Consider the following 14,088-nt stretch of genomic DNA (forward strand, 5'->3'; position numbering starts at 1 on the left):
TATTTTTTCCGGACTATAAGTCGCTCCGGAGTATAAGTTGCACCAGTGCCCTCTAGCGGCTGTCAGTGTCAAAATACCAAATGTGAAATTATATATTTTAAAATATATAAGTTGCAGACCTAGCCAAAGGATGAAGCGGCTTATAGTCCGGTACTCACATAAACTGAACATACATCATATATATATGATATATGTAGTATTTTTATATTCTTGTAAAATATGTAGCAGTAATTTTTTCCTAAACTATGAACAAGGACAAAACTAGAGGAGCAGTGTCTAAATTTTGGGTTTTTTTTTTTGGCTTGGGAGCTACTATTCAAATGTCCAGACTAAAGTGATCTACCCTAGCCAAAGGATGAAGCGGCTTATAGTCCGGTACTCACATAAACTGAACATACATCATATATATATGATATATGTAGTAGAAATTATATATTTTAAAATATATAAGTTGCAGACCCAGCCAAAGGATGAAGCGGCTTATAGTCCGGTACTCACATAAACTAAACACACATCATATACATGTTAAATATTGGGGTACTGATCAAATACATATAGCTGTATGGCACAATATGATTTTATTCTTACTTTATTCTTACCCAACTCCACTTTCCATGTTTATGACCTACCAGTCCACTCATTACAATCTACTGGTAGATCTCGATCTAATTATTGGTCACCCCTGGTCTAGAGGGTTAAACAATCTTTGATTATAATACTGACTATATGAATGACAGAACTTAGATTAGGGTTACCTTTGGACAGACAGGACAGTGGGTTCTCCTGCAGGAGAGTCTAGCTTTTCTCACGGCAGAACCCTCCACTGTGCAGTCACAGCGTGTGCATAAATCTACCATCAGTTGCTCACCTGCCTGGAAAAAAACACAAGATCAGGATAAAGCACTTAAAAAAATAAAAATGTCCATATTATTATGTAAAAGAATTATTTTGCTACATGACTTACTCCGATGATTGTATTGTTGAGCACGCATACATTTAATGGAGCTGCACAAAGAAAAAAAAATCAAGTATCAGTTTATTTTTCATTTTTACATTTATGCTTTCTTTCATTTGCGTCAGTATGATTATTATTAAGTATCGCATGCGTGTTTACCACAGTGGCAGTGTGGACAGCAGTCTCGGGTGTCACATCGTAACTCAGTTCCGAGTGGGCAAGATGAAGTTTCCAGGGTAGAGCAGCTTACGTTACTTGCAGTGATAAACACTTCATTTCCCACCTTCACACATTCATGTTGGACACATCGATCATTCGAAGACGTCCACTTTTCTCCCACCTGCGACGATTATATAGAGGTTAGAATACAAACAATCAACTGAAACCTTCATTTAAATGTTATGCACATTTTTATGTGTAACCACAACTTAAAGAGAGCCGGTTTTGATTTTGCGTAAATGGATTTGGATGCAACAATGACTTTTTTTTTTTGACGTTTATTCATTTCTAAAAAAAAAAAAATGTAGTTACTATTTGGTCTTGTATTATTCCTCAACACTTACATTTCTGAGCTGTCCACCAATCATTGTGTCCCCTCGCATAGATGCCTTTGACACTAAACAGCTGGAGGGTGTGCACTTTCCACAGCATTCTCCTGCAATTGATGTGTATGCGGATCCCTTTGAAGTTAAAGGAAAACAAGCAGCCATTGAACAGTTGACGTTTTGCATTTTAACCCTTTCATGCATGACGGTCACTACAGTGGACAGCTATTAAAATGTCATTTTCTATGATAAGAATAGGTTTTGATGGGAGTGTTGCATATTAGCCTCTACAGTGGACGCCTGAGAATCCACTGTAGAGGCTAATATGAAACACTGCCATCAAAACCTATTCTTACAGAGAATGACATTTTAATAGCTGTCCACTGTAGTGACCGTCATGCATGAAAGGGTTAATCCCTTTGAGGGGCATTTTTGAGGGATTAGAGTTTGGGATTAGACATTTATTTAGTTAAGGTTAGGTTAACAGGCTAGGTTCTTGCTCAATGTCTCCTGGGATCCTCACGAAACATAAATCTCAGTGTTTGTGTGAATGTCCCACCTGAGGACACATCTGATCACACACTGGTGGCGTACACTGAGCGAGGTGCAGAGATGTCCTTTTGTCCTGCAGCTGGGTGCAGCTACACTTCTCACATCCTTCTTTCCACTCGCTTCCTACCACGTGAATTACCTCGCCGACAACACAAACCTAGAAAAGAACACACACAAACAACGGGCAATAAATAGAAATAACTGAAGGATTTAGCCCTAGCTCTCCTCTGTTCAACTTGAGCTTTCCGTCTTATCTATTAACTTCTAATCCGACACGTCATCAAACTAGCGTCTTCTCTCAGATGCGTCCATGTGGTCCTTTTGTCTTTTTGACAGCATCATAACAAGGGTTACGAGTTCTTTACCTGGTGTATTTGAATAAGCAGGTTTCATTTGGGATGCTTTTCCGTTATGCTTAACCCTTTCATGCATGACGGTCACTACAGTGGACGCCTGAGAATCCACTGTAGAGGCTTATATGCAACACTGCCATCAAAACCTTATCATAGAAAATTACATTTTAATAGCTGTCCACTGTAGTGACCCTCATGCATGAAAGGGTTAAGCCACCAGGGACCAGAGCTTGAAAGATAACTAACTATTTAGTGTTATTATGCTTAAAATGTGACATGGTCAGCATGACGAATTTTGTTGACCACTTAAAACACATTTAATCCTCCTGTCAATAGACTCCTCCTACCTAGCTAGAGATGTAACTAAAATTGCTTGGACTCATGACGCATATTAGGCTAGCAGATTAGTGCAGCGGCGCGACGTCAACACAAATGGGAAAGTTGCACATTTGAGATTTTAACACACTTACTTTGTCCGGCACGCAGCTGACTTCCACACAGCCGCAGTCATTGACTTTGGACGACATTATGAACCCAACCTGGCAGGTGTTAGTTGAGTTCGTGCAACTGCACACACACTCAAACATATCACAGCACTTTGACTTTTTGACAACCAGTCGGCGATGGGCTGGGCAGGCGGGCGGAGCTTGAAGAGGGCATTCCGTTCGGTTACAAACTGGTAGAGACAAATGAAGTGTACATACATGAGGTCTTTTTTTCTCTCTCTCTCTCAAATTCTACTTATCTAAGTGTACATACATGAGGTCTTTTTTTCCCTCTCTCTCTCAAATTCTATTTATCTCATAAAATTGAAAATAAATAAATAAATAAAAATCCTACCGCACATGTGTATAGGGTTGCATTCTCCAGGGTTTTCCAGAACGAGAGTCTGACCGTCCTCACAGCGTGGTATTTCAGGATGCTTACAGTTCACCGGATCACATACTTAAAAGTCACAGTAATTGAGTTGTTTCTACCGCACACGTCTTGAACTATATATTTTTTTTTTTTTTTACGTAGTATTTCAAGTATTTCAAGTTGACTAAAAGTTGACAATGAGCAAAAGCCTATAGAAAGTTTACTTTCCTAAAAAACAACCTGTTTCAAAAACAGAACAATTAAGTACTCTTCCACCATTTAACAGCAGATGGCGGTGTATATAAACTAAAAAAATAGACACTTTTATCTTATAGGTGCCTTTCCTCAATTCCTGCAAGTGTATCAGCATTGCGTTCAACTAAACAGGCCAAGGTTTCACACTAGGTAAATTGTGACCAAATTGAAACTAGATGATCATTTTTGCCAAATATATGTTTTGCATCATCTTTGTTTGGTGGTACACTGTGGGATTTTTCTAATGTCAAATGTGTTCAAGTGTTTGGAAAACACTGCCCTTTTTGTTTTTGTAACATAGTGACACACTATAACAAATAGAATGACATAATTCGTGATAACTTTGGATTTGGAAATTGGTATTAAAAAATGTATGATATGTATTAAAAAAAAAAAACATACCACACTTGAACTCTGGGCAGCATGAGGTTCCCCTTTCCTCTTTCAGGACCTCACATGGTCCACATATTGGGGCTATACACACACACACACACACACACAGAGAGAGATACATAGTTTTAAATCACGCTAGTGTCTCTGTAGTACTTTGACCAAACTGGAGGGATTGTTTGGCTTACGTTTGACATCGCTGCATGGCCGAGCAGTGCAGTTGATTCTTTGTTGGTTTAAACACATGCAAATCATACATGGGTTTTCAGCAGGTACCCAGCTCTCCATGTACTGTATGAGAAAAAAAAGAAAGTTATATGCATTCTGTTTTTCATTGATCATGATCAAAATAAGAGTAATGCAACTTTTCTCCTCCGTAAATTATAAAGTAGATTTTCATTATTTTATTTATATTTAATTTGCATGCGTCATAATTATTTAAACAACTTTATTCTTTCCCACTCGGGTTTTTGACTCTTGAACAGTAAAATGAACAAATCGTGAACGAATCATTTCATTCATTTTGTAGCCCTATTGTGGCTGTTGTAAAGAAGGCTGCGGTTCTCCGACACTAAATACTGAAGGCAACATGGTTTGCATCTATTAGACTAGACAAAGTCTAATACACAAAATGCCAAAAGCAATTCGAACCAATGACTAAGATGGTCGAGAGCAAAAAAGACCCGAGCTGTCTGTCACGTGACAAATGAAACAAATCCGCAAAATGCACGAATCTGTAAATGAATCTGAGAATGAATCTGCGAGAACGGATCTTGAAACGAATCTGCGATAACGAATCTTTGATTGGATAAGCAAAAACGAATCTTTGAACAAATGCGTGAGAACGGATCTTTAAACGAATCTGCGATAACGGATCTTTGATTGGATCAGCAAAAACGAATCTTTGAACAAATGCGTGAGAACGGATCTTTAAACGAATCTGCGATAACGGATCTTTGATTGGATCAGCAAAAACGAATCTTTGAACGAATGCGTGAGAACGGATCTTTAAACGAATCTGCGATAACGGATCTTTGAATAGATCAGCAAAAACTAATCTTTGAACAAATCCGTGAGAACGGATCTTTGAACGAATCCGTGAGAACGAATCTGTTCAGCTTAAGCTGCCTGTCACAAATGGACAATCCTGGTAGAGGACACGTGAATCACAAATGAACAATCCTGGTAGAGGACACGTGAATTTAACCATCCATCCATTTTCATCCGCTTATCCGTTACCGGGTCGCGGGGGCAGCAGTCGCCACCCAAATCACATTGCACCGTACCAACCGCCCTAACCGGGATTCGAACTTGCCCAGGAGGTGAACCCTGGGGTTCCACACCAATGACAGAGACATTGCCTATTGGCCAAACGCCACCGTGAATATAACATGAATGACAAAACTCATTTTGACAATTAGCGAGACAACACTGCACACATCCAAGGGACGCAAATACAGTTAAATAAGAATAAAGTTCAATAAACCAAACCACCATAAGTGAGTAAGACATCACTATTTCCCACCTTATGCGCAAGTCCAAGGTGGTCCACACACTGCCTACACACTTCTGGGGATACACACTGTCCATGATGCCAGATCATCCCTCCAGCACAGAAACAACCCTCAGCGGGAGTCTCCATGCATGATGATTCGTTACGACTGGCAAATGGCAAGTCGCCGCGCGATGTCAGCACGCTCCCACAATCCTCCACACAACCCGTTCGACAAGCATCGTACTCCATGGAGCTAGGGCATGACAATGCTGTCAATCAAAAAAAAAAAAAAAAAAAGGCGTAGTTTTAGTTTGGTAATGCAGAAAGTGAAACACACGGACATGTGCATCCAAAGGGACTCACGGCAGAGGCGGGGGCTCCTCCAGTTCACACATATTCCTCTCTGTCGACAGAGGCGTGCATAGGCGGATATGATTTCACACACGTCGGATTCGTCACATGCCTGCTCCTCGCACTTGGAAAGGAATACGTGAACGGGAATGTGCGAATGGCAGGGTTCGAATGCCTCCAAACGCAGGGCCTGACATCCTGTCGCTGCAGAGCGCATGCATAACAGCTTCTGTTTTGGAACACACACATATGCATCTCCAGCTGTGGTCCAGTCCGTGATAAAGGCTGGCTTGTCCGTGGTGGCGCTGCCATTTCGTAATGAAAGGTTGTTGACGTGCTCTTGCTGGCACCCACCTATAGGAAAGTAAGAAGAAGTGATTGGAAAAATACATCGTGATAGAAGCGATAATACTACCACTGACATCGGAGTGAATTTTGTAATTGATTTGTTGATTAAAAACAACGACTGTTTTTTTCCGGCCCGACAAGTCACTCTGGAGTCGCAAGTCGCAAGAGACAAAAAAAAAAGCAAAATGAAGAAGAAAAAAAACATATATAAGTTGCACTAGCCAGATAGAGTGCCCTCTAGCTGCTGTCAGTGTGAAAATAACAAACATGTGACGTTTCAATTAACAGTATAAAACATGTAACTACAGTCGTAGCAGATACTGCTATACAAGCCTAGAGTGCCCTCGAGTGGCTGTCAGTGTGAAAATAACAAAGATGTGAAAATATATATTTTAATATATAAGTCGCACCTGAGTATAAGGAGCAAACCTAGCCAAAGCATAAAGTGCGGAAGATATGGTAGTTGCAGACTGAATGTTTGACTTTGTCTTTTCTTGCATCAATTTAAAGGAACTAAGTTACTATGATTCAAAGTAAAATTTCAAATGAAATATTGTTTTACTTTTGCTCGAGCAGATGTTTTGATGGGTACTTTTACTTTTGTAGAATTTAAGCAAAGCAAAGATAATTTTATATAATCACATTTTTCTAATACTTTAGTACTACCTCCTCTGGAATTAGGAAAGCATCGTGATGAATTAAGTAAAAGTGAAGACAGCAAGGACAGACACAGAAATTGCTGAAAAAAAAAAAGAATCCCTGTATCTTCCGGAGAGAGTGGAAAGTAGAAGTATGATTTAAAAAAAAAAGTGTTTTCATTGTTTGTTTTACCACAAAGTCCAGCAGTGTAGCTGCTATTTGACGAATCCAACATCGTGATGGTGAACTCATTGCTCTGCGGAGTGAAAGAAAGGACATAGCCGTTGTCCGATTTCAGCTGCAGCATCACTCCACCGAAACGGACCAGCTCAAGTCCACCATGTCGCCATGGAAAGGCGAGTTCTTCGCCGTCAAACACCGCCTGCACATTGGGAACACACACGCGGGGTGGATAGATTAAATTAACTTCACAGCACTTTACCGAGCCGAACCAGATGAACAGCTCACCGTCATATCATCGTTCAGCAGAAGTTTATGTGTGCCCTGAATGACTTCAATGACTTTCATGCACATGTTGTTGAAGGCCTCAGAGTTTTGACAAGATCCACTGTGGAGTTTGATTTCGGATCCTTCATTGACGCTGCTGCCGATACTGAGGAGGGTGTAGGAACACTGACCCTCCCTGTCGAGCCTGAGTGCCAACCCATCAAATCTCACCACATGATTTGTGGAGCTGCCCATGCACATGCCTGTCAACGCAAACACAAATCAGATAAGAGCTCTGCAGTATGTTTCACCAATCCATTTGTCTTTCTAAAACAAAGATTTTATTCTCAAACTGAAAAATAAGACAATTACAGTGGAACCTTTAAAATACGTGTGTCTAAGCATGGTAAGTGAGAAGAAGAAATGCATGATGACCATGGAAATAAAGCATAAAATTGTCGATAAATACGTAGTGTAAGTTACGTAGTGTACGTGTAAGGTTCGGTATAAAATCAAGTGTCTATGTACAGGCCAACTCTCTTCACTCCCTTCCTAGCCGCTACTTTATTGTCTGTCTCGAAGGTAAGAACGTTTTTTTCCCCCATTGTTATTAGCAGTAATTAGGGAGTTTTTTTTAGAGGGCCGTAACGGATTAATTTTATTTTTGTTATGCAAGGACCTCAAGTTACGAGCTCGGTTCTGGAACGGATTATGCTCGTCTCTTGAGGTTCCATTGAATAAGAAATTCATATAAACTTATAGAAACATTTGGTAATTTGATTTTGTGCACATATTTATAGGTATCTGTATAAATAATTCCAAATAAATACAAATACATACAGCAGTGTTATACAGTAGGCTTCATGTGAAAACACCAGGATGTTTAATGAAGTCCAGAATTTGACCAGATTTGTTAAGAAAAAAAACTCCATATGAATCTAGATTTTCTACTTATTATATAATATATATATATAATTATTATATAATATATTTATATAATAAAAATAGTTACATAGATAAACTATTTCCAGTTCAGGTTTAAACTCACTGGTTTCTGAACATACAGTATGTTAAGGGCATGTACTGAGGGCACGTCAGACAGTGTATGATAATATTTCATGTAGTAATTTTACCCTTCTTAATACATACATGGGCATTCCCAATGGCAGCCACAGGCATCCCGAACTTTCACAGGTGTTATGTTCTGTCTGCAAACCGGTGGCTCCAGTCTGTCACAGTTGACTTTGTGGTTCTGCATGACCACTTTCCCGCTAGGGTGGCACAGAAGAAAATGGCAGCCATCCTCCAGTAGCCATGTCTCACCAGGCTAAGGCATAAAAAAAAAAAAAAAAAATCAAAATAAATCGGCCGCTGAAGCTCTTGATTTTTAACTGTAAAGTATAAATTTATTTTGGCAGATGTAACTTACTTTTCTCTCAATTCCATCATCATCAACACACACTGCCGGTGGACCAGCTTAGAGAAAAAGCACAGACATTTTCCAAATACATTTTCAATAATGTTATTTGACATGGATTTCATAAAAGGAAACCTAAGAAATTCACTGTGTACCTCTGCAGATCCTCTCTGTGTATCCATGGTCCAGAGTCAGCAATGTCAATAAATTATCCATGCTGTTTATGTGCAGGATGTTTTCTTGGTTGCCATGGTGTCCAAGCAGCTCAAGCTCCTGTCTGTCATAGTATGGACCCACCCCAATGGGAAAAACTGACACGCCTGATGACATAAAAGGAAACTAAGTTGTGATCTGAGGCATTCTTAAGTCATAGCCTCAGTTCATAAGGAGAGAGAGTAAGAGACTGAAACGAAGAGGCTAAAGAAAAGAGACAAAGAGAGGACATGACTTTTTTTTTAATGCTTTTGATTAGTTTACTGTTTAATGCGGAATATTTCAGACAGGTCAGACTCTCAATCACAATCACAAGGTCTGCTCATTATTTTTTATAGATTATATAATCTCTAGGCACAGCCATGTGGTGGAGTCTCTGCCAAAACCTTTGAGGTTGACTCCGAATGCACCATACACGTACGATGTCTGGTGCTAAATAATTTGAGGCCCTCTAGGTCAATGTTTCCCAACCCTTTTTGGAGCTACAGCCCGTTTTTTAAATTGGAAATATATATGTCAGCACAACACCAAAAAAAAATTAAAAATAAAAATAAAATAATATATATACTGTATATAGATAGATAGATAGATAGATAGATAGAGAGAGAGATAGATAGATAGATAGATAGATAGAGAGAGAGATAGATAGATAGATAGATAGATAGAGAGCTAGATAGATAGATAGATAGATAGATAGAGAGCTAGATAGATAGATAGATAGATAGATAGGTAGATAGATAGATAGATAGATAGGTAGGTAGATAGGTAGGTAGATAGGTAGGTAGGTAGATAGGTAGGGAGATAGGTAGGTAGATAGGTAGGTAGGTAGATAGATAGATAGATAGGTAGGTAGATAGATAGATAGATAGGTAGGTAGGTAGGTAGATAGATAGATAGATAGATAGATAGAGAGAGAGATAGATAGATAGATAGATAGATAGAGAGAGAGATAGATAGATAGATAGATAGATAGAGAGAGAGATAGATAGATAGATAGATAGATAGAGAGAGAGATAGATAGATAGATAGATAGATAGATGGATAGATAGATAGATAGATAGATAGATGGATAGATAGATAGATAGATAGATAGATGGATAGATAGATAGATAGATAGATAGATAGGTAGATAGATAGATAGATAGATAGGTAGATAGATAGATAGATAGATAGATAGACAGATAGACAGATAGATAGAAAAGGAAATATAGATACTCTCAGGAGCACAAAACAAATGCAGAAAAGTTGAACTAAAAGACATTATTACTAAGAGACAGACGGACAAAGAGTCACTGGATAAGCTCTAAACATGCACATGCAGGTGCAAAGGAAAGTTTGTGGCTTGTTTACCTGCTGCCAGTGCTTCATTTACAGCCTCTTTCACATCGTCGGTTGATTTGTCAGTCACCAACATCACCACAGCCTTTGGTATACCAACACGTCCACCAAAGGACGATGATATAGACATCCGCACGGCAAACTGCAGTGCAGACCCTGGAGACAGGTAAAATATCCAGAATTTAGAGAGTGTTTATCAGTGACTGTTTTTTTTAAACATGGTTATATTAGGTACCCTAAATTAACATTTTACATTCAATACATAATTGAATTGAATTTTTCTGACACTACTGTAAAACCATACCCCCATTGTTTACCCGTTGTTTAACCCTTTGATGCATGACCCATGATATACTGAGTTAAAAAAATGTTACTAAGTGTTTTTATGTGTTTTTAGACATAAAAATAAGAACTGATTTGGTTCTGTTTTTATACACCAAATTTTCTTTTTGAATGTTGACACAATTATTCTGCAGTTGCAAAGGCTGACCACTGTATGGCAGTGTTGGGTGATTCTCAGGCGTCCACTGTAGAGGCTTATATGCAACACTGCCATCAAAACCTATTCTTTATAATAGAAAATGGCATTTTAATAGCTGTCCACTGTAGTGACCGTCATGCATGAAAGGGTTAAATTGTTGTTCAATGTGTTTTTGCATAAAATAGCATCTTTACATGGGGGACTTCAACTTCAGGTCAGAACACAGACTAATGACTAAAATCCAATAACCATGTACAATAAAGATTTTGGAGTTATGCTCTGCACTTTTCCATATCAAATTATTTCACCGTTTGGATTTGAAACAAAAAAGAAAAAGATAGATAGCCCTACTATGAATTGACATTAGTGATCTGAATCTGATGAAGGCAAGGGGTTTTTCAATATTTTAACAACACTTTATGCAACCAAACTTTACAATACTTGTGTGTTGTGCACATACAATACCTAAATTAGATCGGGTTGTGCTCATGCTCTGTATGCCTTCAAGCAGCTTCAGGAGTTTTGATTTGCTTTGTCCATCTTTCCATGCGACCTCTGCCATGTTGATATCTCCGTACTGGACTACACTGACCTGTGTATCCTTTATTCCTGTATACAAAAAAAAAAGAAAAAGGTAATGAACAAGTATAGGGTGCTCAGTAAAACCCGGAGTGGAATGGAAAACCCCAAAACCTTGTGAAAAGAAACACAAATTAAACAGATTATCTCAAATCATCCAGTTATTGAAAAGACCACTGCTGCAAGTAAGTTCAATGAAAATGTAAATGTAACCACAAAAAAATATATATACAGTATTTATATATACATACAGTGTATATATATATGGTATATATGGTATATGGTATAAATTAACCACCGGTTCACCTAAACCCAAAGGACAACACGAGGGTTAATGTTATTTAGGTTAAAAGTGAAACCTACCTATGTCAGCGTTCCTGATGAACAGTTTGACAAACGTTTTCATGTCTTCAAACTGCTTTCCAGCCTTCAACAGAAACAACACGTCTACAGGCTTCTTACATGGCACTGGAAAAAACAACATAAACACGCATAAATAAAACGTTGGTTCAAGCTTTTACGTGGATTGATGAATCAAACAGACTCCTCTCCCACACCTGAGGATGGTAGGCTGGAGAGGGTGGAGACGACCAGTGGTGGCAGTGTAGGAGACTGTAGACTGACTCTGGTCTTTGCAATATTGATAATGATGGGAACCAGGTTGGTCAAATTATTGTAAGCGGGAACCATTATTGGACGATTGGGGAAGCTATATTTGAACAAGATCTCCTCATTCACTTTTGGTCCAACGCCGATAGATTGCACTTGGGTGTAGGTTGTGCTAGATGATGAGAGTTCCACGGTGTCAGTCGGTGGATTTGCTGTCACTAGGAAAACAAGGTCAGGACGGGTGTGGCCTTGAGAAGTCTGGGTGATATGAGTTTTTTTCAAGGTCTGAACAACAGCCGTGCCCGTGTTGGTCTGGCTTCCACCTCTCCAACGAATCTCCTTCAGTCGCTGCAGCAGCATGGTTCTCTGTCTCGTTAACTCCCACCCACTGATCTCCACAGTCACTGTGACGGAATACTGGATGACTGTAATCCTTATAACCTCCTCTTTTACAGTCATTTGAGTCACAACGTCGTTTATGAAACTCAGTGACTTGTTGAAGTTCTCCTCGCCAACCGAATCGGAGCCTTCTATGATAAACGTGACATCTCTGACTGACGTTGTGGACGACGAAATGCTCGGAACGGGAGCCAGTTTAGAAGGTGCGGCGAGTGTAGGAATACTTGGGACCAGGTGCGTTGGGTTCGGTTGACGGGGAGGCGTTTTAGTCACTGCTGCTTTTGGCACCTCAGGCTCCTTTCCTAACGTGCAAAGGTGATCGGTCAGCCCTAACAGGTTATCAGACAGTTCCGCTGGGCTGTTAAGTATGTAGGCTCGGTTTCCTGGGTGGATCTTGGTTATATCATTAATCTGGCCCAAGTTTACAAACGGGCCCAGTGCTACTGTCAGTGTAGTGATGGCCTTTTTCTTCAGCAGTTTTACAGAGTTACTGACCGCACGAGGGTTGGCACTGGCTGTTAGAATAATGGCAACACGATCAGCATTAGGACGTTTGTTCTTGTCATAGATGTTGACACCCAGGTATTTGATAGCTTCGTCCAAAAAGGCTACATCTCCCCCGGTATAATGCAGATCACCAACCATCTTTTTGAACCGCAACTTTTGAACCTTAAGATACAACAAAGAGATGCAAAATATGTTTTTTTTTTACATTGTTATTAGCACTAATAAAGGAGTTTTCTAGAGGGCTGCAATGGATCATTTTTTTCTGTTATTTCTTATGGGAAAAAAAATGATTCGAGATAGATAGTTATGAGCTCGGTCCTGGAACGGATTATGCTCGTATCTCAATCATAATTCCACAGTATTGTAGTTACAATAGTATATTTACAATATACGGTTACCTACCTGTAAGTCGTATGTTTTCACTCCAGAGTGATAAACTAGCACTGTGGCACGGGTGTGAGCTGATCCCATGCGAAAACGTGAAATCACTCCGAGTATGAACTTTTTGGTTTGCAGAAATTCCTCCTCATTTAAGGCTTGTGAACCATCTAATAAAAATGCTAGATCCATTGCCCGGTCACATTGGCCTTCAGGCATTGCAGTGGTGAAGGGAAGAGTTGTCATTTGTGTCGGTGTCATTGTGGGAATAACGGACATCTTAAGGGAGGTGCAATCTTCACAGCTCAGGGTGTTGTTTCCACATTGGCTGAAATGTTGTAAAAAAAAATAATAAAATCCTTAATTGTTTACTATAAATGCAGAGAATTTTCAGACTTGTTGATGTCATTACCATATTTTGCAGAGCTCCGGATCATCGTGGTTGAAGATGACCTTGTTGTCATGGGGGATTCTCTCACCATCGTGGATACACACCTGACAGTGAGATGGATCTACACACTGCAGAGACACCTCATCCAGCACTTGTCCTAAAAATGTTAGGTATAGTGAAACAGCTGTTGAATGACCTCTGTAGCCCATTTACTAGGGGAATAATTATTCCGCAGTTATTCTGAGCTCCACCCATCTGAGTTCTAATAGATGTATTTTAACTACTCGTACAATCACGGTAGCACCAGGATTTTTAAAAATCTATTTTAACTACTCGTACAATCACGGTAGGATTCACCAGGATTTTTTAAAACTGAAATTTAAGTAAAGACCTCTTTCAATTAACCTTAAGACCAACCGTACACCTATTCTGGCATGTATGTAAAATAAATTAATGATAGGCTTGCTTGAGCATGGAAGAAAAAAAACAATTATGACTAATATTGTCAATATTTAAATCACGATTATTCAACATTTAATATACTTATATAATTACTAATTGACTGTCAATGCAAATAAAGAACAGCAA

The 14,088-nt window shown here is 39.2% G+C and overlaps 1 protein-coding gene across 1 annotated transcript in view; it reads right to left on the minus strand.

Annotated features, from left to right (window-relative positions):
- Positions 1-14,088, minus strand: part of vwf (von Willebrand factor) — a 33,438-nt gene that overhangs the window by 2,546 nt on the left and 16,804 nt on the right. Inside the window, exons 27-48 of the mRNA XM_008311873.3 lie at positions 13,522-13,657; positions 13,134-13,437; positions 11,774-12,893; positions 11,580-11,684; positions 11,103-11,246; positions 10,169-10,312; positions 8,761-8,925; positions 8,618-8,664; positions 8,338-8,515; positions 7,210-7,451; positions 6,934-7,123; positions 5,767-6,108; positions 5,434-5,672; positions 4,097-4,199; positions 3,921-3,992; positions 3,246-3,350; positions 2,876-3,081; positions 2,060-2,209; positions 1,519-1,635; positions 1,115-1,295; positions 965-1,005; positions 756-872 (exon numbers count right to left, since the gene is read on the minus strand). Of these exons, the coding sequence (XP_008310095.2) occupies positions 756-872; positions 965-1,005; positions 1,115-1,295; positions 1,519-1,635; positions 2,060-2,209; positions 2,876-3,081; positions 3,246-3,350; positions 3,921-3,992; positions 4,097-4,199; positions 5,434-5,672; positions 5,767-6,108; positions 6,934-7,123; positions 7,210-7,451; positions 8,338-8,515; positions 8,618-8,664; positions 8,761-8,925; positions 10,169-10,312; positions 11,103-11,246; positions 11,580-11,684; positions 11,774-12,893; positions 13,134-13,437; positions 13,522-13,657 (4,448 nt within the window). The remainder of the gene's footprint in view (positions 1-755; positions 873-964; positions 1,006-1,114; positions 1,296-1,518; positions 1,636-2,059; positions 2,210-2,875; positions 3,082-3,245; positions 3,351-3,920; positions 3,993-4,096; positions 4,200-5,433; positions 5,673-5,766; positions 6,109-6,933; positions 7,124-7,209; positions 7,452-8,337; positions 8,516-8,617; positions 8,665-8,760; positions 8,926-10,168; positions 10,313-11,102; positions 11,247-11,579; positions 11,685-11,773; positions 12,894-13,133; positions 13,438-13,521; positions 13,658-14,088) is intronic.

The sequence above is a fragment of the Cynoglossus semilaevis genome, chromosome 6 (assembly GCF_000523025.1).
Source record: "Cynoglossus semilaevis isolate Cse_v1.0 chromosome 6, Cse_v1.0, whole genome shotgun sequence".
Lineage (NCBI taxonomy): Eukaryota > Metazoa > Chordata > Actinopteri > Pleuronectiformes > Cynoglossidae > Cynoglossus > Cynoglossus semilaevis.